Genomic DNA, 27,570 nt, shown 5'->3' with positions numbered 1-27,570 from the left:
TGAGCAAACTATTATTTACACACAAATGTAACTTTGCAGACACCCTAAATTTAAGGAGTTATTTTTCGTTTACAACATTATAATATATCAAATTTACCTAAATAACAAACGGCGAACAGCATATAAAAATGCAGGCAATGAAGTATTCAAACCAATTTAAAATTGCAACTTAAAAATGGCGCATTGACCATTTTTATGGTGTAACACCTATTTCATTCACCAGAGTAACTGTTCCTGACTAACCACAGATTTATAAGTATCCCTATAACTTAGTTCCATAGTTAAAGGCATCTGATTGACAATGTATGTACATTATTAGTTGTAAGTTATTGTAACAATTGCTGGCAAATTGACTTATTACTGAATATGTATGGTGTATTTTATTTCAACACTTAAAACCTTTGAAACGATATTGTATTACAAAATAGAAAAGTGTGATTTAAATAAAACTTTTCTTATTATGTCACATATGCTATTTAATAAATATTTAAATTGGATATTACGTAGTCTTCATTGAAATTAATTAAAAAAAATGTATCCACTACCCTGAGGTTAAGACCGAGAAGCAATTATTTTGTTTTGGAAATAAGAATGACTGTATTGTATACAAGTTCGAAATTGGTTTTTAATATCTACAAAAAATACATAGGGTCCCAGGAGGATAACTTCCTTATATTATAAGATTTATACGACAAAGTTATAAAAACAGTATTGCCCTTCAAAATTGTTATGTAAACTACCTATGTATTCAGATTCACTTATAAAAAAAGCACATCTTAAGATGTTTGCTCGTGACATAACTATTTATAATATGACTGTATCTTGTAAACCTGTAAATTAAATAAAAAAGTGAGAATATTACTTCACACAAACGGAAGAGTGACGTAGTTGTAACTTAGTGTAAAGTATAGACGTAAGATGTCGCTGCTTGACACACACGATCGAATGTGAACCTTAGACGTTTTCTTTAAGGTTCATTTGTAATTATTCATTTAGACGTCGCGCGAACTCGCATCCGATTTTAGTTCATTCATTTTATTTATTCAATAACAGTCTTATGCAACATGCAAAATGGTTTACATAGACGGTGCCGCCCCATTTTTTTTTTGCCGGGATGTAGGTAACTCTACCATAGTGTGGAGACATGTATGTTATTTCATTAATTAATTTAAACCTTTTTTCGGTGTAGTTAAGAAAGAAGTTTTGATTGATTGGTGTGTCAGGCAGCTGGTAATGTATGACTTGGGCTAGCTGTATGAAATACGATAAGTTTATTTTGTTATGTGGATGCAAAGAAATTGTTGAATAGGCGCAGTTGTTTTATTAGATTCATTCCTTTTTCCCATATTCTCACCCCTAGATTTTTTTATTTACTTTATACACCGTGTTTCACTTAACAACCTAAAAACCGTTTGTTCAGAATCGAGAGTAGAATCGATTGAGCTATATCTTGATGGGGGTAATATTTTTTGTTTTAATTTGTATTATTAGTTATTGTTTACGTGCCCATTCTACAAATTCGTAATACAACATTGTGCATATCATATTGCTAGAGGTTGTATACCTTTTTCAGTATTTAGGGGTATTAATACTGGCTGGTTACTTGGACGATTATTTTTTCCGCTACGAGTTTGACGTTGTGCGTCACTTTAATTTTAAAGTTTATCATAAGTCATAACAAATTGAACTCTTACCTAATTACTATTATATAATACTAATATTAATTTGAAAAAATAATAATCATCAAATTAAAAAATGAATATTGTAGATACGTTTAAAAAAATAAAAATCAGTTGGGGTGTCTGAGGTTTTGAGTGATACCGGAAACACGGTGTATAGGTGTTACTAAATTAGACATGGATATTTAAGAGACGTTAATTGACATCAAAAAAATTAACTTTCACTACAAAACATTTTCATATGATATTTTTGTTCTCATTTCCTTAACAAAAAATATTTTTATTTATTTTCTAATAACCATTCCCTATAATGTAAGTGCCTCTCATGTCACGTTAACAGTGTCTAGAGAGATTTCATTTAATTATTTTATTAACCTCGTAAGTCCCAATGTACAGTCAACCAGTTGGAACCCTAAAATAGGCCACTCTACAACCATGTCAAAACGACAAGCAATAAGAGATTTCTTACAATCTGATTTATAGTTACTATGACATAGTCCTACAGTGGCCTAGGGTTCCAATTCCAATTGGTTGATACATAGTTGTTGCAATCTAATTTGAATCTTTCATGAACCAAGTAGATTTTTTTTTTTTTTTTTTTTTTTTTTTATTATAAATGGGCTTACTCTTGACCACAGACTAGCCAAAGGCAAAGACGTGGCCTACGATGGAGTGAGCTCGCCCAGAAGATGCCTGTTCACTCTTGATTTGAATTTCCATTGTTACATTGATTTTTGAAACAAACGAAATTCTTACCGATTTACTCATAGAATAAGGTTCAAATTCAAAATAGGAAAACTAAATATGGTGGCCCTTACGTGGTAGCACAGTTGTTTTCTAATAACACCTAATGATGTTTCATACATAAATATAGGTACTCCAGGAGCGGAGTAGGTACTATTAGCCGTAAAAATATCCGTGACTAATTTGGTAATCCATACTAATATGTATTATAAATGGGAAAGTATGTGTGTCTGTTTGTTTGTCCGTGTCCGTCCTTCACGGCAAAACGGATCGACGAATTGTCATAATTTTTTAAGTGGAGATTGTTGAAGGGATGGAGAGTGACATAGGCTACTTTTTGTCTCTTTCTAACGCGAGCGAAGCCGCGGGCAAAAGCTAGTAACTTATAAATAGGTACAAAGTTGAGAAAAAAATACATCGACTTTCCTCAGGGCGTCACCGAGTTAGGATTAGTAAGTACGGAAAGCCGTGCATCCAAGTCCTAAGCTTTGAGTGCTATGACCATTGACGTCGACAATGAAAATGGAGAGGAAGGAAATTGGTAATGAAAAGTAGAACTGGCTGGAACTATGAATTGTGCATTTATAGTTGTTCCAGCAGGGTTAGCACATGATTGCCGCGAGATAAGACTACCCGTCCGTATGTCAATCAATCATGTGCTAAGTTGCTAACCCTTACTAAACATACTTATCAGGATAAAGCATGAGGTACCAGCTTTGACTAATTACGAAGTAATAATTACTCAATGGGTACCAGTGATTGAAAAAGTTGGCAACTTTTCATCCAGGGTGAAATTCCTTTGACATCAAAGTTAACACTTAATTTAAATTAATTTCATCTATGCCTTAATACTGGATTATTATGGCCATATAAACTGAAGGCAGGACCATTGCTACTACGCGTTTGGCTAGATAGTTCAAATTATCTAAAACTGCTTGATATTTATTGCATGAGATATCTGAAGAGAAACTCAAGTAATAAATAAATAACCGAGAAAAGGAAGAAATGCATATTTATTATTCGCCAAATACCTACCTATTCCACAAGTTAAGGTATTCATTAGTAAGTTTAGCTATGCAAGAAGAATAAAATATTGATGCAGTGCCTCAGTGTTTTCCTTCAAGAGACACTGTGTCGAATGTTTTCCATTTGAAAACTTTAGTTTTCAAATTGCCGCCATTCGTAGTGTGTACCGGTCTACGATAATTATAAAATTTTCTTTGACTATTAAATTGAATTTATTACCTAATGATTTAGATATTCTAAATAAAATCGGTAAGTAACCCCGGTTAAAAAGCGCCTACGTTTTTATTGCCCCTTTTTCATCCAAGCGCTGTCTAAAACCTTCGGCCTACAATTATTACATGTAAAAATCGTAATATGTATGTGTATGTTGACTATTATTGACCTAATTTCTAGCAGAAATTATCCACATTTTAGAAAAAGGTTTGAAAATATCTGTCCATGTCCATAAGTATATTTGATTTGCCGAATAGAAAGATGATCTTGATCACGACAAAGCACGAAACAAATCACCAATAGACACAGTGTTCGCGCAGTCCGTTCGGTTGGCAGTACGCGCCCGCGCACCGCCAGTCGGCAATCCGCCCGGGCGGGCGCCACACACACGACCGGAGTCTGCGCGCGCGATCAGCGGTATCGAAATACATACAAGTGCACCAATACGAATACCAACGACCGATTGGATTGCGAGCGCGATTCTGGTAAGTCCAGTGAGAAAATATAATGCTTTAGGCACACAAGTGATCGATTTGAATGATTTCGGTCAGGCTAAATTTAGTGCGTTATTTCGGAAGCTGCAGCGAGATTTCAGCCGCGAAAATTCGTGTTTGAAACTCGAGATTTTCTACAAATTAAGAGCAATGTGAAAACGAAAGTCTGCATGCTGCATTCTGAGCTAACAGATTTCTATAATCAGTGTAGCACGATGAAGAATAGATTTTCTTGTTCCCAATAGGCTGGCCGGACGGCCTGGCCCAAATAGCTGAAGATTAATTCGTACGCCGCCCGTCGTACTTAATGTACTACCGACTGCGAACGACAATGGTATGAATGGAAATCGTAACACGCAATAAAAAAACACATGTTAAATTGTTATTTTATACTCGTACTCTATTAGTAAACAGCTACAGCACGTGTTAAACTATTTTAGTTCAAAAGGAATCATAAACGTATCCAAACGTGAAACGACTGAAAAGTTTCATGTGTTAAAAATAGTTCAAGTTTCTTTGCATCCACGCGGAACATACTGGCTTACTAAACTGTAAAACTGCATTTTTAGCGTTAGGTAACTGAGATACCTAGCGAACGGACATAGTCTATTGACTAGGGTCACTCACCCCTGAAATTTACCTCTAGCAATCGCTTGAATTATCTTTTTTGTTACCTAACTTAATACGTTGTGTGAGGAGTTAAAGCGAAGAACGGCAAAAAGTTAATGTAGTGGAAACAAATGAATTTCAAAATATCTACTTTCATAAGTCAATGCTTAATTTAATTATGTGCGTTAATTTTACCTTCTTATTCTTCAGTAACATTCAAATACGAAAAACGGGATACGAATGTACCAGAGTCGTTAACTTTTGTAATATTGTCCACAGAAGTGACGTTTTTGCTAAATCTTTTTGACCCAATCTTGGAAAAAATATTTAATTGTTATAAGTTATCACCTAAAAAGTCGAAAATAATTATTTAAATGATGATCTCTCAATAGTCCGAATTCTCTTAATACAATATAGGGTGGACTAGAAAGTCTAGAAGTAATAAAGCCGTAGTTTGATCCTTTAATTATTTACATAAATTGCTATCATTTTTAGCCTAAAATTAAAGTAGAGACGTAGTGAAATATATAGAGAAGACACAAATTGAATATGTAAGGTGCATTAGGGTAATTCCGAATGACAGAAATGGTCTGGTAATTCCGAAAGGGGAATCTTGATATGATGGAAATAATGGTGATTTTTAATGCAACTTTCGTAATTAGACGATTTTCGTAATTACCCTAATGCACCGTATATTCAATTTTATTTATTTTCAGCTTGTCTATAGACAAGCAAGAAACTGCAACTAACTTTGGAGGACAATTGTTTAAAGACACTACGCGTATATACTACATGACTGTTGCGTAAAATTTAAATTTTAGCAGCAACATTCATATATACTTCATTGTTTTACTTGCTTGGTCAAGTTGGACTCTAACTCTCCTATAGGAATCGCGTAAGTATGTGGGCATTGTTGACGGTATTCCACGTTTTAAAAAATCAACTAGAAAATTCATTATACAATATAAAATAAACATAGGTTCTCAAAATATAAGGCAAAAATTAGTCTAGTATTAACACTTTCGTTGCTTAATTATCTTCCAAGGATATTTTTTGAATTAATTATAATTGTTTGTAGGCGTATGCAGTTATGCACTTTCGATTTCAATGTAGACCAACCTGCTAAATTAAGAGTAGGTAGGTAATTAGAGTAAATTTTACGCTAATTAATTTAACTGTCTTTTGTTTCAAAGATGTACCTACTGTAACCGGCGTAAATAACAAAGAGACAAAAATAATGGCCATGTTCTGTTCTGTTTTTATCTACCAGACGGAAAAAAATTACTTAGTAAACTCGGTGAAATGAAAACTTAACTTGATTCAACTATACTTAAGATATGATAGAAGTACACACATAATACTAATACTGGTCTGTGATAAATAATAATAGAAATAACAAAAGAAAAACTGCTGAAAAGCTCACATTTTATGAGAATCTGTTGACTAGCGACTTGTAGAGAACACCCGGAGAAAAATGAGAAATGTTTTTGGTACAATCTGTAACAGAGATTTCTTCAGACGATCGCTGTTCTATTATTAGCTAGTCTACTACTAGCCAACCGTTCAGGTTTTGAGCTAAATATCAGTTAGATTGGATAATAAATTGGCTAATTTACTTATTTTTTGTGACGCCATAAACTTCCGTTAGGTTTATGGATTACCCTGCCCCTTTATGTTCGATTGTCTAGACCGCCCGTAAATACCGATGTAGGTACAGGTCAACTCACAAGAGCTGACACGAATGAAACGAATGATTGAATGAAAATGTTCATGTGTGTGACAGATTAACCAATACATAATATAATGGAAATGGAAGCTCTAGAGAGTGCGCCTGTATGCCGATACAGGATGTCCAAGGATGTCAGTCATACAATAAAAGTTTCGTTTATTCCATTCGTACTAGCTTTTTTGAAACTACGAGGGCGACACTGAAAGTTTTTAGAACTTGTGAAGAATATAATTCAAAATTAAGTTTACATTTTAAAAATAGAACTCTTTGACAATATAATTGTGTGTGCATTTCATTCATTTATCATTTGTTTTATGATTTGGCAGCAAAATTAAAATTGTATGTTTCATTTCAGTAGTTTCGCGAGGCGCTCGAAAATTTTTGTACTATGATTTTCTATGACTTTCGATGTCAACAAAACAGTTATAATAAACTTCGTTTGGCCTATCTCGTGGCACTGTTTACATCTGGTTTAATAATATTCGCACTAATTTCACCGATGATCAGCGTGAGGGACGGACATTTACGGCGATGACTGAAGAGAACATCAGTGTTGTTCGGCCTATGATAGAATAGAGACTGACAAAAGAGTGACCTACCAGCATATTCCGACAACCTTAGGCATTGGTATGAGTCAAGTGCACAAAATCCTCCATGGACATTTAGTACTCAGGGGGCTTTGTGCCCGTTGGATACCTCATAATTTGACAGAGACCCAAAAACTACCCCTAGAGACGAGTGGGCAAAGTGCTTTTCTCAGTGGTTCCATCGGGTGCAGCGATGTATTGATGTGAAGGAACACTATTTTAAAAAGATATAATAAAACTAATAACATAGCTAGTTTGCTTAGTTTTGATTTTCTAAAAACTTTCAGTTTGGCCCTCGATTTAGTTCGGAACACATTATACTTATTAGCCAATGAGTTCGAACAGTATATGGTTTGTGTCAGTTATATTACGTTAGCAGTCGTAGGTGGATCCTGTGGGCAGCAAAAAAGGCGCTAAACGGCCGTGACGGCTCAATGCAGTCCACCTTATTGTCGATATAGATTTATTAATTTGAACTGCACTTAATTTACTCTGTGGTAGAAATATACTAGAAATATATAAATTGATTTGAGCCAGGATATGAACTAATCGTATAAGGGTCATGTAAATGCTTATGAATAAATAATATAATCTAAATTAAATAAAAAGTATAATTTTCAATTGCATTTACGCCCTTTGAAAAATGTCAATGTGGTTTTTGTTTCACCCTGTATTCTAATCTAATACGTTTTTAAAAATTTCAAATCATGCATCAAAAATCAAAGTGGAAAGTTAAAGTAAAAACTTATGAAGTTTTTTCAGCAGGCCTAGCACATGATGGCCGCGGGAGTATGTCGCCGCGAGATAGACTACCTGTCCTTATGTCATTAATACAATTAGACAAAGACGTGTCATCTATCTCGCGGCGACATACTCCCGCGGCCATTATGTGCTAGGCCTACTGGTAACAAGCTCACCATAAGCAGTCGGTAGTGACCCTGCCTGCTACGCCGCGGTCCCGGGTTCGAATCCTGGTAAGGGCATTTATTTGTGTGATGAGCACAGAATTAGTTCCTGAGTCATGGATGTTTTCTATGTATATAAATTATAAGTATTTATATATTATATATAATTATATCGTTGTCTGAGTACCCACAAAACAGGCCTTCTTGAGCTTACCATGGGCCTCAGTTAATCTGTGTAAGAATGTCCTATAATATTTATTTATAAGCTCGCCATAATTTCGTGTATAATATTTCGTGTATCAAAATCTAATTGACGATGACGGTACGGAAGTACGGAACAGCCAAGATCATGAATGAAAAGGCAGTGTAGTTATTTTGGCTGTTATTATCTACAGTTTTTCGTGACCACGCTAAAAATGTGCAGTATCAGCACAGTATAAGGATATATCAGTAGTTAATCTCCGGCAGCGGCGGCGCGGTCGTTACTACTGCGCAAGGTCACGCAGGGTTGTACATGTACAACGTTACTATAATCGACTTCGTACAATGTAAGTTGTTGTAAATCTAATAGGTACTATTAACTGTAAGTAGGTTTTAGTATAACAATACCACGTCATGACACCACATTAGTCAGTATTGAAGACACAAAAAATCATTATAAATATATTACTCTCATACGCGCAATAGTAGATTGTGTAACAATAATTGCAAAAGCGTTAATTTAAGTGTTCATTTTATATGTTTTCTCTAGAATACACCCAATCCATCACAATAAAAAAAAGATTCGTTTGAACTAGAAACGTAGGTACCTACTGTCCTACTCGTATTAGTAACTGTGTATGGCGCTATGCTAGTACCAACGCTCTTTCTACCTTTTTATCTAATAAAGATTCAAGTACGTATTTGTTTCTTAAATACTGACGAAATCATATTTACATAAAATGTTTGAATAGATGTTTGCACAATATTTAAGTAGGTACCAAACTTTCGAGCTAGATAGATCGCAGCATCTACCTAAATGTCGTTACAGATAAATCCTTATTGATTTTAATGTGTCATTCTAGCTTTAAATCTCACTTTTACGCCATTTACGTAAGCAATAATGTACCTAACACTGCAAATATATAACAACCACTTACTTTTCTGGGTGTCTAGGAATTCTAAAGAATGACATTTCCGCATTTTGAGAACTTTCCATACACCCATAAACACTACAGTAACGAAAATATGTCTTCGGTGCTGACGTCATTTTCTCCCCAACTCAACACGTCAACACAGCGCGCAAACGCGGCCCCGACTGTCCAGCCCAATAATCACCAGTTTCGCATGTTTTCGCCGCATGCGAGGGGAGGGAGGGGGACACACCGCGCGGCGTGAAGTTTGTAAGAAGAGTTATTACTGGTTTTATACTGTGGTATCAGTCATCGATATCGTGTCTACTTGTCTAGGAATGATTGACGGTACCGCGGGCAGTGGACCGCGCCGCGACGCGCATTAACAATCGAATTACGGGCCAATCTAACTGCAAATATACTGCCTGTTAATATCTGTCTGTTCATTAAGCTAAGCACAGTCGGAATATCTATATAGCAGTTGTTACGTAGCTACGTCCCCTCTCACCACCTAAACTGAACAGCTTTAGCACTTCATGGAAACCCTGATCTCGCACAAGTCGCAAAACTTTCCTTAGTAGGAACTTGATAATGTGTGACAATTTTTTTGAGTTTCCATTCCTTACTACCTCTAGATCTAAAATTAAAAATACCTACCTAGTGTATGTTCATCCCCTAGCGCCTACGGATCTAAAAAAAAGTCATTGAAAATTAACGATCACTTTCGCACCACGAAGAATATCCCAATTCCCAAGCAAAAGCTAAAATATATTCTATGGTACTTCAGCTACTTGGTGCAAGATAAACAACTATTCTATTCATAAACTGCATCGCATCCTTGGATCAGCAAATAAATGATCGTTCTGACTCAAGTTCGATGAGGACATAAAGTGCGCAGTTGGATCCACTGTGAGTCATCGTGCAAAAACTGACGGTAAAAACTTGAGCTGAGACACGATAGGTTTGCGGCAATTTTACGCATAGTATTTTCTTTGATAGAGTACGGAATGGTACCTACCTACAAATTGAAGCCAAATTGCTTATATCATTCTCCTCTCCCGGAAAAAGTTTGCCCGCCACTAATCTATAGGTACATTAACGTAGTTGAGTAGTCGTGAGTGGCAATCTTATTCGCTACGCTAAGTGTATGTTCTAGGTATCAAATATAATGCAGTAAAATGTAGTGTATTATAAAGTCTGTGTGAGTATAGGGTAGGGATCCATACATTCCACGACTCTTTTATTTCCGAACAGACTAATTCTGACAACCAGCGCCACGCGCCAATCCTTCACGCATCTTGCCAATTAGTGGCATAGATTGATTTGCGTGTAGGAGTAGGAACACAGCAGGAACTCTACCGATGACACGAGCTATTCAAATAAGTAAATAAAACTAACTTCCGTCAATAAAGAATTGCAAGGTTTTGATTATTTGGCACGATCATGGTCATCGATGCCTCGTCGTGGATGAAAATAGTTCTACTTCTCTATTCACTCTTCATAGGATTGTGAAAGCTGACTAAGAAAACTTTACTTAAAAAGAATTTCGATGTACATATTATTATCTTATTCTCCCTATTATCAACTCGTCGTCATCCTCTTTGCGTTATCTCGGCATTCGCCACGGCTATGGGAATCTGGGATCCGCTTTGATAACTGATTCTAACAATTCTCTCTATTATAAACTACTTAACCCGTCCCGTAATAAATCTTTGGGAGTGAATCCTTTTCTTTTGAAATCTTAATCTTTTTGAGTGATTCTTATGCTACTATACAGTACAAGGACACTTTTCCAAGGAATTGAAGAGTTAATAGAGCGTTTTTGCAATAGGATACCACAAGTCGACAAAAACGTCGTGAAGGAACTTAATGTAGGATGTAGTTGTACGTTCATAATAGTCATTTACACTTTACAACAGCGTTGTAATTCTAGCTTGAGTACCGGATAAAGTCACTCCGAAAGATGATTGGCCTGAATGAGTTTCTTTCTGTGAGCCTCACTTAATTTCACTCTTTAGGCCGTAGCCACAGGAACAGCGCTAAATTATCTCGGCCTGTACTATGCCTGTAGGACTCTTCTTACATAAACTGAGGTGGCGCCAGTCAGCATGCGTAGCCGAATGCACAAACGCTCGCAAATATCTATCTCTATAGATCTTGCGTATTGGCGTGACAGAACCAGACTACATTTCGCAGCGTTTCGTTTTCCTTTCGCGTCGCGGGCATTTTCAGAATTTGGGAATTAGCGTAAGTTGTAAAAAATTTACTCGTTGTCAGTTTCGTGACGACAATTAAGCATAAAATCTGTCTAAAAGTTTACTTTTTGCACATTCTGAATGTAGATTATCGCTTAAAGTTTATGTAATTAACACAAAAACAATATTTTTATAGAAATTTCATGCTTAATTATCGTCATAAAACTGACAGTGAGTTAATTTTTGTTAACAACTTTCGCTAATTGGGGGTTGGGGGGTCCGAAAGTCTGAAAATGACCAGAAATGCCATTCGGCTACGGGGCTTGTGCAGAAAGAGAAGCATCGTAGAATGTATGTCTTGGATCTTAAATATTCTACGATTTTTCTCCTTTCCCAAACCTATTTTAATTTAGTACGCAAAGCTTTGGAAGCGGAAGACTAGTAATTCACTCGTGTTAACTCAATTCATGCGTGAATCAGAGTTTGTCTTTTAGGTACTGAGTCACAGGTTAAAATTTACATTTGAAAAGATACACGTAACCTATACACAAAACATCAAATATTTTTGTTTTTGAAATGATGTACATTGTAATCTCTAATTTATTGTTAGGATAGATTTTTGCATTTAGCGTCAAATAAAGCATTATACACCGATTAGCTTCTCCAAAACTGTGAAAACCGCATGAAAATCCGTTCAGTCGTTTTCGAGTTTGACGCGCCATGCGGGAGAAAGCTTGATTATAAAAAGGTTTGTCAAAGAATAAAACAAAAGCGAAAATGCTCCCATTACCCCAATTCCCAAAATATATCTTCACCATCAATACTACGCCGTATCTACAAAACAAACGAAGAAGTAGGTGGCTATACTGGCTATGACATCATGTTTGCTCCGACACACCCGCTGTCAACGTCACATATATGTAAACATCTTTCGCTTTTAACATAATGGAATAAGACGCAAGATTGTGTAGATATCTATGAATTTAAACACAGTCGGCATCTGAGCTCATAAATATCCGAACACATTTCTATTACCAAATCCTTAAAGCGTGTATTCCGATATTTTAGTGGAGTAAAAGTAAGGTACCCTGGACATAATTCAATAACTCGTCCTTTTTGATATTTTATTGGGTATTATTATTAAGCATCAAATAGTAATTATGTACATAGATAAAAAAAAATACGATCGTATTCATATCTTATAAAAATCATGAGATAAAGTACATTATCCCACTTTTCGCTAACAGCAAAATAGTTAACCGAAAACTTTGTTAGATTAACTTTGTGGTGCACTCAGATGCGATCAGTTATTAGCGATATTACACAGAAAATAAATCTGATTGTGTACTTTTTTTTACCGTTTTCATTTAATGTGAATATCTAGGTAGGTAAAAATGGTGACCATGATATATATATCAATTTGCATTGTATTGAGTATATATAGACATTTAGCACCGATCTTAAACATATATTTTTAACGCTTAAATAAACATGAATTTCTCAGTAGGTATAAATTGTAACTGAGATTTTTTTGCTTAAGACCAGTTTTTTGTGTACTATAATCATGATTTTATCAAAATTAATACTGTGAAGGTCGCGCTTAAGAAACTGTAAATGTCAGTAATTTAAAAGGGTGCAAAGTTGTCGTAGAGCGGCTGTCGCTGGGCGGGGGGAGCGCGCGAGGCGCGGGCCTGGGAGAGCGCGCCGCGCACCGGCCGCGTCACCGCGGCGGATCGGTTAATAGGTTAGGGACGTAAGGTACCGGCCACACCAGAGCGTCGCGTGTCTCGGGGCGCGCAACGGACGTCCGCGCCACGCCACCTGAGTGTAATTCAAAAATCGTCTCCTCAGTACATTTTGTATAGGAAGGACGTAAGCCCCAGGCGGCGTGGCGCGCGCCGCGCCGCCTGGGGGCGCGTCTTACGTCTAAAATAAACACAACGGACGTGGCGTGGCGCGGGCGTGGCGAGGACGAGGCGCGGACGGGGCGCGGACGCAATCTAAATTACACACAAGAGGTGAAAACACGGCTCGATGCGTCATTATACAGGCTGATTTCGTTGCGGAAACGTCTTCCTCGTCCGATGATGAAGATGCGTTTGCCTTGCTGCAAATTCTCAATATGCAGAGGCACAGGAGATATTGGGTTCACCCTATGCGAAAATTATCCGAACATTACAGATATTTCGAAACCATGGAAAAGTTGCATGAATATCCGGATCTTTTTCGTACAGTTTATAAAATGTCAAATAAAAATGCAAATAATAAACCTTTGAATTCAGATTTCTTATCCCTCATGCCTGTTTGCCCCACCCAACCATACCCAGGCTGGCCCCGACTCCAAAAATAATTGATTTGTTTATAATTTGGATGTTTAGATTATTGCAATACGATAAGAAATCTGAATTCAAAGGTTTATTATTTTTTGCGTTTTAGTTTCTCCGTGTTTTGTAACGCGCTTATTTTTGATGGCGGTTTTATATTAAAGAAAAATTTATTTATTTATTGATTTTAGTGGTTCCTATTGATATTATCCTTTAACTCCTAACCATTGAGGAGTTGACCTTCCATCATCAGCTCAGCGACATTAAAATTTTTACCATCAATCGTAAATATTGGTGTACCTATTAAAAATACACTAAAAACATTACATGTGCCTATAACATTTGAAGAGTTCCCTCGATTTCTCCAAGATCCCATCATCAGACCCCGACTTGGTGCCAATAGGACCATCTCGGGGTTATACCCGTTCGATTAAAAAAAATAATTTGAAAATCGGTCCACGATTCTCGGAGATATCGAGTTACATACATACAAAAAAAACCGGCCAAGAGCGTGTCGGTCCACGGTCAGTGTAGGGTTCCGTAGTTTTCCGTATTTTTCTCAAAACAATTTTCCTAGAAAGTCTTTATAAAGTTCTACTTTTTTGATCTTTTTTCATATTTTTTTAAACATAAGGTTCAAAATATAGGGGGGGGGACGCACTTTTTTTCCTTTAGGAGCGATTATTTCCGAAAATATTAATATGATCAAAAAACGATCTTAGTAAAAGTAAACCCTTATTCATTTTTTAAATACCTATCCAACAATATATCATACGTTGGGGTTGGAATGAAAAAAAAATCAGCCCCCACTTTACATGTAGGGGGTACCCTAATAAAACATTTTTTTCCATTTTTTATTTTTGCACTTTGTTGGCGTGATTGATACATTGGTACCAAATTTCAGCTTTCTAGTGCTTACGGTTACTGAGATTATCCGCGGACGGACGGACAGACAGACAGACAGGGGGAAACTATAAGGATTCCTAGTTGACTACGGAACCCTAAAACACATTCAGTCGAATTGAGAACCTCCTACTTTTTTTGAAGTCGGTTAAAAAAACAACCTTTATTGCCGGCCGGCAAACGGCTAACCGATTGAAACAGAAACATAAATGAAAAGAGAGGGCGAACGGCGACACCTGCGTGTCGGCGATTTCAAAGGTAAGCGCACGTGCACCCGATCTCGCTACCTACGCCCAGGTGCGGGCGCGGCTTTCGACCTTCGCGCCGTGCAATAGAATTTAATGTCGGCTGCTCGTGTGCGGTCTGTTTGTTTTATAGAGTGGCGGCATTTTCAACATCAAAGGGTGAGCCTATTTTGTGCAAAATTCTGTTATATCAATAACTTCTCACGTCACTAGATTATCGACTTTGAATGTCGAGTATATTTATAGTATCATCACTTTATTTCAGTGTACGAATTTCGTATGTGTTAAAAATCATTGTTCTAGCTTCATAAACCAGGGAGGAAATAATGGAGAGCGTTTATATGTCTTGTTTTGCCTTAATTCAATATCATCACATATTTTTGTTGCTGATAAAATAATACATCCTATATATCAAGGCCTTGTAGCTCGGCGAAAGAATCGTGATCGCGGAGTGCGCCGGCACTGATTATAATTATTTTGTCCAGTTATTATAATAACCTATACAAAAAGTACCGATAGAATAGGTATTCTAATCTATATCTGCATAGAACTATTTAAAACAAACCACAAAAGTTCATAGTTGATCGTTATTGGTACAGTCAGCAACTCAGCTGTGAATACAGATAAAGTGCCAACCACACACACCTTAATGTACCAAGTACCAACACTTGTACAGGAAATAAAATACTCTATACATATTTTTGGCGCTTTGTCTTGCCAGCTGTGTTGTTGACTGTACACGATCTAAAAAGGAGCCGAACGGTTATTATAATTACGCGGTGACTTGCGTAGTCGGCGGCCGCGCGATACATAGTGCTGTCTCTGTTCAGGCCCCGTAGCCGAATGCCATTTCTCCGACGCGAAACGAAAACGAAACGCAGTCTGGCTCTGTCGCGCCAATACGCAAGAGCGATAGAGATAGATATCTACTATAGCGTTTCGTTTCGTGAGCGTTTGTGCCATTCGGCTACGCACCCTGTTCTCACTACCACGAATTTGAAGAACAATATTGCTGTCTCTCTCAATCTTTAGGCGTCATTCATATATTACGTCATACTAAATGTGACAATCCATGTTAAAGGATTAAAAAAGCGTGACATTGGGGGTCCAAATAGTAGTCCATAAACCACGTCTTTGACCAACGTGAATGATATCTCTGTCACTCTTTACGTCTTTACTAACAGAAATTTAAATAACAATAGTGCGCCAGATAGCCTGGAGAGAATCATTATGACGGGCAAAGTTGAAGGCACGAGACCTCAGGCTCCTCCCCTACTAGATGGTGCATTCAAATTACTGCACCCATGCAATTAAAACTGCACGAGGCCATGCGCTTGGCGAGGAATAGATGCCTATGGAGGGACCTAGTCTTCAACAGAATGACATGATGTCACGATCCTCAGCATTGAGGGACCGACTGAAGAAGAGAAGTGCTATCTCTGTCACTCTTTACTAACAGAAATTTAAATAACAAAAATGCTATCTCTGTCACTCTTTACTACCAGGAACTTAAATTATTATAGTGCTATCTCTATTCTCTGTCACTCTTTACTATCAGGAACTTAAATTGTTATAGTGCTATCTCTGTCACTCTTTACTACCAGGACCTTAAATTATTATAGTGCTATCTCTGTCACTCTTTACTGTGTGCGGGAAGTGCACATACCACGAGTTTGACTAACATGAGTGCTATCTCTATCACTCTTTACTACCAGGAACTTTAATTATGATAGTGCTATCTCTGTCACTCTTTACTACCAGGAACTTAAATAATTATAGTGCTATCTCTGTCACTCTTTACTTCTAGGAACTTAAATATTTTTTTCGGTTTCGGTTTTGGTCTTGGTTTCGGTGTCGGTTTTGGTGTAGGTTTCGGTGTCGGTTTCGGTTTCGATTTCGGTTTTCGTTTCCATTCCCGTTTCGGTTTCCGTTTTCGTTTTCAGTTTTGTTTTTGTTTAAACTAACAGAACTAAAACTAAAACCAAAACCAAAACCAAACCAGAAACGGGAAACCGAACACGGGAAACCGGATATCGGATACCGTATATCGGATACTGGTTACCGGTTACTGTCTACCGTTTACCGGATACCGGTTACCGTCTACCGGTTACCGGTCACCGTTTACCGGATACCGGTTAACGGTCATTGGTTACTGGTTACCGGTTACCGGTCACCGAATACCGGAGACCTGTCACCGGTTACCGGTTAACGGTTACCGGATACCGGTTACCGGATACCGGTTACCGGTTACCGGATACCGGTTACCGGTTACCGGATACCGGTTACCGGATACCGGTTACCGGTTACCGGCTACCGGTTACCGGATACCGGATACCGGTTACCGGATACCGGATACCGGATACCGGTTACCGGATACCGGTTACCGGATACCGGTTACCGGATACAGGATACAGGATACCGGATACCGGTTACCGGGTACCAGATACCAGAAACCAGGTTTTGATTTCTGGTTTCTCATGTTACAACGTGTATAGATTAGTCGATACCAAGTCGGACACTTCCGATTAGGCGATTTCGGCTCGCATTGTTACGCAGCATTCGAGTGTTGAGTTTCTCACACATGAGGCCCCCTAATAAAATTTGTACCACTCATATTATTGATTTGACTCTCGCAACACAAACACCTCATGCCCACACAAATACACACAAAATAAAATCATTCACAAACTTCATAAAATAAAATCATTCACTCCTCGCGGTCCTCTAAGAACTCCCTTGCGAGAGTCGACACTTCAAAATGAAGCGACATCGCATCGGCTCATCGTCCACAAATCCGAAAAGATCCACCGATAAATTTGTACCGGAAAGACCTCACCGCGACAATGTCACATTACCCAAATTACTTCAAAAATCCTCTGAAAGTGAAACAGTTCATTAGGTTTACCGTAAGAGTGAGTGAGACAGACACGCACTGTGCTTCAAATTTGCCTCGCCAAAATACGTTACACACGACTCGAAAGAATACAGTCTTAAGCGCCGCCGCAAGCTTTCATACATATTACGTTGTTGTGATCCAAGCATCTCGTCAAGCTCGATAGGTACTATTATTGAGCTAACGACTTGACCAGTTTAACGTGACCTATCGGACTAATTGATTTGTATGACTTTTGTCACTTGTAATAATGAGCTCTCTTATACTGGACGGTGAAATATTTGTTATCGAAGCGTTTTGAAAACGCGGCGCCCTTGATATCGCCGAGCGAAACACGTGTCGACGACTCGCCGCCCGTTCCCGCTACTACTATACTAGCTATACCTACTCTGTGCACGACCTTATTCTGCAGGTAATAACGTTCATATTAAAGCGCAAGTAAGAAAAATATCAATTAAGTAATGAATCTTACATATTTGTTGTTTAATTGATTTCGTATAGTACTAAGAATATATTAACGGCAAAATTTACCATCTTTCAATTTAGTTAAGTATTTTTCCTTTCCTAAAATTATCAATATTTAAGATTTTGAACAAGCGCCAAAAGTATTGGTATAAGTTTTAATAATTTATCAACACACGTAATATTATATTCATAATAAATTGCAGGATTACGGTTAACAATATTTTCTAGTGAAATACGCCTGAAAATGTGTAACTTACTAAACCTTCTTTATAAATGATAGTTCTGTATGAATTATTTATAAAAATTAGATGTTTTTATATGAAATGCAGGTGTCACAACATAATACAAGCACTTTTTCCGGATTACATTTAATACTTTAGTTATAAAATCAAAAATTATTCAAAGTTCGTTTTTATTTTTTTTTAAATTGAATCAGAACCCTAATTTGATTAATAATTTGTATTTTAACTATCACTAATGATACTTTATACGACAGAAAAAGAAAATTACGGTTATCGAATTATGTCCAGGTCAAGCTATTTTTCCTGGTCTATTTGATCACTTTGTCCGCTCAGAAATATAAGATGGCGACTGTAATTTTTTTTAAACTGTTACTAATGCACTCTATTACGTTCAATTAAGATAGGCGATAGATTGACGGTAGTCGAAGTCTTTTCTGTGTTCATAATGCATTGTATGGCTCTAGCTGGGCTCTAGGCCATTGCATTGTCTTTGGCATGTTACACCGATTATATTGATTACTTGTATTGATATTTAAATATCATGTTATGTAATCCTTACGATTGTCGTAGCATGTGTGTGTGTGTGTGTATTCTCTAATACACACTATTGCCAGGAACCATAAGATATACAGAGAATCGCTTCCAAGCGCGGAGCCAGCTTCGTGCCCAGGCGGGGGTCACGTGGTAAAAGCCCAGGCCTCCCGGGGGGGGGGATCACGTGGTCTATTTGTATGGCCAGCCTAGGCTCCATACCCCCGTAGGGAGGTCATGACACCCCCCCCCCCCCCCCTGGAGTCGCGCATGATCGCTTCAGAAAGAAAATTTCCAGATTCTGGATAAGATTCGTGGATTTGAACGTTAAAAAAACTTAAGAGCCCTATGTCCCTAGTGAGGCATAACAGAATCACATCATCATCATAGGTATAATTAATTAAATTTGCCAAAAACGCAATTTATTTTTTAGGCATACCTACATTACGCTATAGCCTCTACTCGCTTATCTGTTTGTTCAGTAATTTAGCAGCTAGGTTCTAGGTTTTATAAACACTGTTAGAAGACGGCTGTAGACTTAAGTGCAGTTATTTAGCAAAATAACGTAAGATAAAGGTTACCCACGTTCTTGTAAAACATAAAACGTATATAGTAATCGTTAAAGTTATAAAACTACCTGTAGGTATAACTGTTAACTAAAGTTAAGTACATTCGGTGGGAACTACCTAGTAGGAAAGTATAGTACTTTCATTTCGCACGTACATGAGTTTATCTTGTTGAAAGGGAAATTAGTCGTCAATACAAACAAATAGGTAATTAGAATTACCGCTCTCAACAATTTCTAGAATAATTTTGTTTGCTATAAACAATACTTACAAAAATACCCATTTTACAAGAACGTTCATTTAATTTTCCTCCATCCATGCAAAGCGCAATACAGTCACCAACAATAAGTAGGTAAGGTAATAGTAATAGTACCAGTGCCTAACAGTGCCCTATGCTATTTTCAATATTTAGTCATTATCAATAAATGTTACATCTATTGGACATTAGCGTCTCGACTCTCGAGCACTGGTGCTTTTATATTACCGAAACTGGTGCGCAAAATTTGTACTGATCCCTCTTTATGCAACTTGCCAAACTGTATCAAATTGTAGAGTTCATTGTACGTAAAATTATAAATGAGATGAGATGAATGATGACATAATTAACACCTTTCCTTTTTGTTTCAGTGAATCAAATACGAGTAAAGTGAACGAGTCTCGAGTGCAGAGCAAACGACAGACGCCGCACCACGAGAGAGCGGTGAGTCATTGCATTGCATTTTACCACGTACAGACTACTGAGGCTAGAGAGATCCCACATCCCACACCATAGAATCGACAGGCGATAATAATCCATTCGCAGCAGCTGATAATACTAGCCTCAGTTCAGCTACGGTGTTTAGTCAACGCTGTGGAAAATTGGTAACCAATATCACGGCGCTGTGTCGCCAAAAGATGCGTCGGCAGCAAGCATGGACTGATTAGCAGCAGATGCTAATAAAGACACAATTTGTGGTAAAATAAGTGCAATACAATTAAACCAGAGCAGTAGGCATTTCGAAGTTCTTGGTTACGCCTTCTGTCTGTACAGAAAAAGAAGAGTCGTGATATGTAGGACAATTATTTTTCTACACGAGTATTTTTATCACTAGGTATACACTAGAGATGGGCCGAATATTCGGTAAATATTCGGTATTCGGCATATTCGGCAAGTTTTTCAATGTTCGTATTCGGCCGAATAGTTCGGTTGCATTGCCAAATATTTACCGAATAAACAAAGTAAATAACTAATGAAGATCTTACGTATTCCATTGGATAATAAGCTCCTATTTTAGTAGATTTTTAAGGAACTGCTAAAAAGAGAGAAACCTATGCGTCAGAATATAAATACAATTGTTTTGTAAAAAAGTTAAAAAACCGTAGTTTAAAAGTTAAGAAGAGTTCAGAGTAGTTTTAACTAAGTTTTAGTTATCCACTAAATCATAAAAACATGGTTGTAACATATGTAACTATTATCAATCATTTAATAGTTTTAATGAACATCCCCTTTATAAATATGGCGTAACCGAATATTCGGCCGAATGTTCGGTTCGGTAAGAGCTGAACCGAATATTCGGCCGAATATTCGTATTCGGCAAAGTCCATATTCGGCCCATCTCTAGTATACACTACAAACCAAACAATTGAAAGAATATTTACAAGGTACCAGCTCTTATCTGTGCTCAGTGAATCATTTCATTAGTGCGCTAATGAACCGACTAACGAAGCGCAGAAATCCAGTCTGGCCGGCGAGTACACATAGCGGTTTTCATAAACTACCTACCTAGCAAAACAATTAAATGTTTATTAGATCCTTGTGGAACCTTTGCCATTAGCCCTGGACTTGTCGTTAGATAGCGTCTTCGCTTAGCAGAAACCCCCACATTACCAATCTCATCACCTTATCCAAAATCCAGAAAAGGAACCAAAAGTTTCCGATATTCAGGGGTAAAGGGTTTTCGAATCTTACTTCAATGCACTCTGCTAGTTCCACGCTGGTGTTACATTATATGACCTGATGTTACATACAACGAGGTGATGTTTCTAAACATCCAATCTAACAGTACAATACCGATGTGTAATAGCCAACTTCCCACTGTCATTAAACAATACTGTACTCTCAAAATTAAACATGGCGGACAACTAATCAAACTTTGACCTGATACCGCGTGTGACTACGCAGAGCTTACGGTTCACAGTATACTGGTCGTAATCCTAGAGAGGATTTGTTAAGAATAGAGCATCCACTTTGTGGCATGTGGTTGATGTGGCCGTACATACCAACGTAATTGGCAGTTTCCTTTTTTCGTTGTATGCAGTGATGTGTATACCTATTGGAACTAGTTTGAGATGCGCCTGACTCAGGTGCACGTTCTGTGAAATAGATTTTCTCACATTGATTGGGCAGAGGTTAATTGAGGGTAGAACAAGGCAAAGATAGATGCTGTTTAAAGTTTTGTCAGTGAAGGAAAGTTATTGAAGAGTTAAAAGTTAGTCAATTTCTTTAGAAAGGATTGAGTGAGACGGTGCGAAGTTGCTAACAACTGCTGATTGTTAATAATTCCCATTACTTACCTGTTTTTCTCTTGTTTCAGATTATAGGGTTCAAAGAGCCCACACGAAACGATTCGAGACGCCGTAGAAACAGCGGTCTCGAAATACAAATCGCTCGGTGACGGGTCAGGCACCTCACGCTGCACTGCTCTCATCTTAGTCGTATCAAACGAACTCGAACAACGCTCTATCAGTGGCCACGATAGACGCGTACTTGTTTATATATGCATATATAACGGATCTGATCTCTAACGTGACGTCACAAAATTGTGATCAATTATTGTTAAAGCTTGTATTCGCATTTTCGACGTGTATAGTTAGTTTTTTGTACGTATTTATTGATGTTGTACATAGATATAACCAAAATAAGTGTGACATTGCGTTAATATAACTATAATACTAGTCATTCATCTAGTGTATCTATTTATTTAAATATTTTGAGTCTTGTCTGTAGAATAATAATAAAAACTGGAAAATTTTAAAAATAAAAGTGAATACCAGAGCTTACAGTAGCTACCAAAGAGTTTGAAAACACGCGGCAAACCTAAAGTTTGACAGCTAAATAAGCGGGAAATCGCGACCATAGATAATACTACACAGAGTTAATATATCCGGCCTAATCATTCGTAACCACAGAATATAAGAAGTGGCTTCAACCACAGAGTAAAAAAAAATCGGCAGAAAATTCATAGCAACAGATAAAAAAGTTGTTTTCGTAGATTTTTTCAAATCGATTAAGCACAGATAAACAACATGAGCAACGAGATGCAAACACAGATAGGTAGTGGGCTGCAGAGGAGCTACAGGATGCAGGACTTTGCGTCGCCTGGCGTTATAATGAGGGAGCGCAGTTTCATCCGCCCTCAGTCGCACCATAACATGCACCATAATCAGGTAAGCTGAACAATAAACATTTTCTGACTCATCTCATGTTACAACTGTACCCCCATGGGGTAATGACGAGGCACACTCAAAGGTTATGACAGATGGCGCCACACTATTAGTCCATTGCACTTGCATTGCACAGATAAATAATAATTTCATACGTGAGAGCGAGAAGATGATAATTATGTTTTTCCTCTCTCTCACATATGAATGACAGTGACATGCCTAGACACTTGCACAGGCGCCGCCGCCATGGCGGCCTCCTCATTCAATAAGCACCAAAAGAATTATTAGCAAAAGTAGATCAATTCCACGAGCCAGGACAAGACGTCAAGTACAAACTTCGTATGAAATGCACTCATTTGATGGAATAAAATGCAAATTTGTCATCTGTTTTGAAATATCAAGAGTGTTTTTACCAGTTGGTGTTTTCAAAAACAATAGGTACGTTTTACAATTTGATCCGTGTTAAGGAAGAACCGGCGATGTCAACTTGTCCAGTCCCATTACCACCGTTATTGGCTCAAAAAGATTAGGAGACCTTTTTTTTTTTTCTTCAAATACATACTATTGCTTAAGCATAAGGACGGTCTAACAGGTAATTCGTATAAAAATATGAGCAAATTTCGACCTTAGGGCCTAGATCCCTCGAATCAGTCAACTGTAATGCTCATTATCACTCGAATAATTCATAATATCTATTATTCAACGATCATAAAGTAATTATGCAGTGATTGTGAAGTTATTACGTTGGATGCGTGGGCGCACGATCTAATCACCCACACGTCTGCCACCTCGTCGGCCTTTAGGTTGTTGAAATTGCATTCCTTCTTAGTATTTGAACTTTTTGACAGAATTCTAGCTAGTTGCCTTGGTTATATCGACCTTCACAATATATAGGTATACCGGTAAAATACAGAATTTGAACTATCAATACATCCCCAAGCACGCACAAACTTGACTAGAGGTAAAAATGAGTCCCTAATATACAATAATATAACATGTGTGTAAATATTTATAGCGAGAGCGACATCTATCGTAGTAGTGGAATACCCTAAATGCGAATTATTCGATTTTTCCATTAGAAAGAAATCGAAACTAAACTTTCCATCAGGCGGGCCGTATACCTGTTTGCCACCGACGTGGTATTAAAAAAAAAAAAAAAACTATGGCATTGCAGTGACAGGTTGCCAGCCTCTCGCCTACGCCACATTTTAACCCATGCCTATCCCACAGTCGACTTCTACGAAAACCCCGGAGTAAAGGGGGTGGTGAAATTCTTAACCCACCTTTACTTGCCAAGAGTAGCACTGAAACTTGAGTAGTTTCATGTGCTCTGCCTGGTGCCTACCCTTTTATGGGATACTGGCGTGATTGTATGTATGTTTCCATTAGAACAAATACCGAAACATGCGCAGTTGCACAAAAATTTATATTTTTACGTCCGGTTGCATTGCACCAGAGCTGCTAATAAAACGTTAGGTCATTGGATGGCAGCCTAGGATATTGCTAAATATTTGAACAAGCACACTATTTACTCATGGCTCTACCTACCTAATCAATTATTCAAGAATGCTTTTAATAAATACCAACTAAAGTTTCAACATAGGTTTAGATGTAATGCCTCTTTAAATACTAAGAAATAAAGTACCTCTCATCTTTAGAACGAAAGTGACCTAATGCTCAAACCCTATTGAGTTGTGCGACCTAAACTAAAAGCTTGGATAGTCCTATAGGTACTTTATCAACATTTTTACATTATCAAGTTGTCAGATCTCATGTCAAGAGTCAAGCTTCTAACTCTAGAAGTCTACAAGACACCTACTTCGCAAACTAGGTATACACATCACATCGTACAACAAACTCAAAATATGTGGCTTGGCCGTTTGATGGTCCTTAGACTTTAAATAATAACATAAGTCATCTTTCAGATTCGTCGGTGATGCCCAGATTTCATCCGAAATCTAGTGCTAAAAATAAAACGTGACAATCCATTACTGACGAATAATTCTGGCATTTATTTTACAGTTTCCGAACAACGGGAAGCGGCGGAGCATGATTCTGACCAACGCCAAGGGCAAACCCACGCTGGAGATATACAGACCCCCAGGTTTGTTCAAGACTAATAGACAAGATGATTTAGTATATTCCATTAGCACTTTAAAATAATGTAAACAAACCAAACCACGTGACTCTATCATTTTTCCAGTAAAACACTTTTTGTATCTGTGGTACGTTTCTTTGGCTGAGTCACTGCATGAATATGGTATTTGTTTGTTTACAATATTGTAAAGTCCTAATGGTGTAAGTATGGAGACGAACCATGCTAATGCTGCACATACTTTGCAGTCAAATACTTTCACATTATGTTCTTTCTTACATCAAAGTCTGTGCAGAGTTAACTTTAGGGGACATAAATAGGTTAAGTGTAGTGGTCCAAAGTATTGTAGCTGCAAAATTGACATTTCAAGCAGGCAGTCAACATCAGTTGTCGTCTTTTCGCTTACAAATGTTACAATACTTTGCACTCTACGTTTTGGTCTCTTTTATCTATGCTTCTGATTGGCTCAACAAATGCAAAGTTTAGTTATCTGTAATTCTGTACTTAATCGGACTCGTAAGTGGCGCTAGTGTGAACTTCTGTAAAATATCCATGTAGGTCATGTAGGGTGTCACTTTTACAGCCCGTTGAATGAATGTCATTCATTCATTTGATTAATTTCATTCATTCATTGCATTTGAGAAGGAGACGACCTCAGACGAAGGATACTATAGACTTGACACAAGCGTACACCCGTAAGGGACAGATATAGAATAATGGAGCGAATTTAAGAATCACTTTAAAAATGGCTGACAGTTTACCATAAACAACCTACGTAATTTGGGCGGATAATAAGCTTGACAAGTCACGTCCAATTATTGTTTGCCACAAACTCGTTTGTGGCAGCGGCGAAAAAGTGAAACTATGACAAAGACAAAAAATAACATTTTGCTCTCTGTCACTCTTATTATAATTTGTATGTGACCATCTCGTTCGGTAGTGGTATTATTATTTGGCTGTCTAGTCTATAGTATCCTTTGTTTAAGGAGACGACCGTTTTATCGTCTCATCAGCATGTACTGTACCTAAATAATCGGGCTCAACATACACCTACATCTTTGGTCTATGTACTGTAGTTTTCAAAACAAATCGAACGTGAGTCGTAATCGTAAGCCAACAACTCGTTAGGATAGTTCGTTGCGATTTATTGAATAAGGTTGGTCAACTGTCAAAACACGGCTGGCTGGCGAACGTCACCGGCCGAAATTGGCGCCAAAATTAAAAATAAACAAACAATCATATTTGGAACGTCTCGACAGTCTCATGTTTAGTGCGCTGTCAAACGCATGTGCGTTTCCTCGATGTTTTTAGTGAAATAAGATTATAATTGTGTGTAAGTGAATTGATGTCGAGGTGTATAATGAAGCAGTCGTTGGCTCAGCCGATGACACCGGTCGCGCCTGTTGTGGAGCCGGTATCCGTAACCGTTCCCGTATCAGTACCGGTACCGGTCCCGGTAGCGCCCGTGACCGTGACCACGCCTGTGTCGGAGCCAGCAGTGGTACCCGCTGTACCGGTCGTACCTGTATCAGTGGCACCGGTGGTAGCCGCGGCAACTGTTGCCGTGACGACTCCGACGCCTACCGAACCTGAAACCACAGGTTCGTTAATAGTGTTGCAAAAAGCTTAGAATCGAAATCTTGTGTAGTATGCTCAATTGCTCATATCATTGAGTTTCATGTAGACTGTTACTCATATGAGCAAGCAGCGATTGATTTATGTGTTAGTTTAAAGAAAACACTGCACGCGACAGACGCACGCTAGATTCGTCGTAATTTTAGTGTAGAATAATTATGAATCTGTTAGGCCCACTTGCACCAACCATTTAACTCAGGGTTAGTGGGCTGTCATCTGTCAAATTCCATATAAAATGGTGGGTTAAACCTCTGGTTAACCCTCCATTTTCGTTCGTGCAAGTGGCCCTTAGCTAAACTGCGTGTTAATAGCAAATCTAGGATCAGTTAGTTAGAAAGTTAGCATTCGTGCGTGGCGCCGCGCATGGCCAACCGGGTTACCCGATTACGTACAGATAATTTATTTGTATTGTTTATGGCAACATTCGCAATCGATTCGTGCCAAAGATGCATCGATTATTTTGCTTTAGGGCCTATACAGATGGACTGCAAACAAATCGCATCTTGTATGGGAGCTGCACGATTATTACAGGGCCTACAGGGGAATTCCAACATCGGCGTGCAATTCCCATACATTTGTGTTGCAGTTGACTTGTATTGACCCATAGATCGAATCGAAATTAACCCATTTGGATAAGGGCCAATACAAAATTACTGCAAAGGTGCACAGTTTCCATACGTGTTTTTTTGTATTTCAAATTATGTACCTGGTCCCTTCCATGTGGGTTGTTTTGATACGCATAATATTTAATTGTCTAATAGTTCTAAAATTAGATCACACTTTATTGTTTTGGTTTCATTTTCACGACTTTTCTTTCCTTTTCCAGCTTCCTTCTCATAATATAAGTAATTAATACTTAAGAGCGTTATAACATTTCGGCGTCGGGCGAAATTAGGTATTTTACCCGCCGCGCGAGCCCAATATGCCGACCCTTTCTAGCACGTCTTATCACTCG

General features: G+C 37.9%; 2 protein-coding genes across 3 annotated transcripts in view; both read left to right on the top strand.

Annotated features, from left to right (window-relative positions):
• The first annotated feature begins 591 nt into the window (after nucleotides 1-591).
• Nucleotides 592-22,174, top strand: LOC125230332. The gene is made up of 4 exons (XM_048135462.1): nucleotides 592-597; nucleotides 3,966-4,147; nucleotides 20,090-20,162; nucleotides 22,036-22,174. Exons 1-4 carry the CDS (start codon nucleotides 592-594, stop codon nucleotides 22,114-22,116), a joined length of 342 nt encoding a protein of 113 aa, XP_047991419.1. The 3' UTR covers nucleotides 22,117-22,174.
• Nucleotides 22,175-22,735: 561 nt separating this feature from the next.
• The window catches only part of LOC125230102 (CBP80/20-dependent translation initiation factor), a 34,862-nt gene continuing 30,027 nt past the window's right edge, over nucleotides 22,736-27,570 (top strand). For both annotated transcript variants that reach the window (XM_048135120.1, XM_048135119.1), the window contains exons 1-2: nucleotides 22,736-22,888; nucleotides 24,908-24,989. In XM_048135120.1, coding sequence (XP_047991077.1) covers nucleotides 22,748-22,888; nucleotides 24,908-24,989 — 223 coding nt within the window. In that variant the 5' untranslated portion in view covers nucleotides 22,736-22,747. The remainder of the gene's footprint in view (nucleotides 22,889-24,907; nucleotides 24,990-27,570) is intronic.

This window comes from Leguminivora glycinivorella, chromosome 10 (assembly GCF_023078275.1).
Source record: "Leguminivora glycinivorella isolate SPB_JAAS2020 chromosome 10, LegGlyc_1.1, whole genome shotgun sequence".
Taxonomy (NCBI): domain Eukaryota; kingdom Metazoa; phylum Arthropoda; class Insecta; order Lepidoptera; family Tortricidae; genus Leguminivora; species Leguminivora glycinivorella.
The sequence above is the reverse complement of the archived record's forward strand: the minus strand, read 5'-3'. Positions and strand labels throughout refer to the sequence as shown.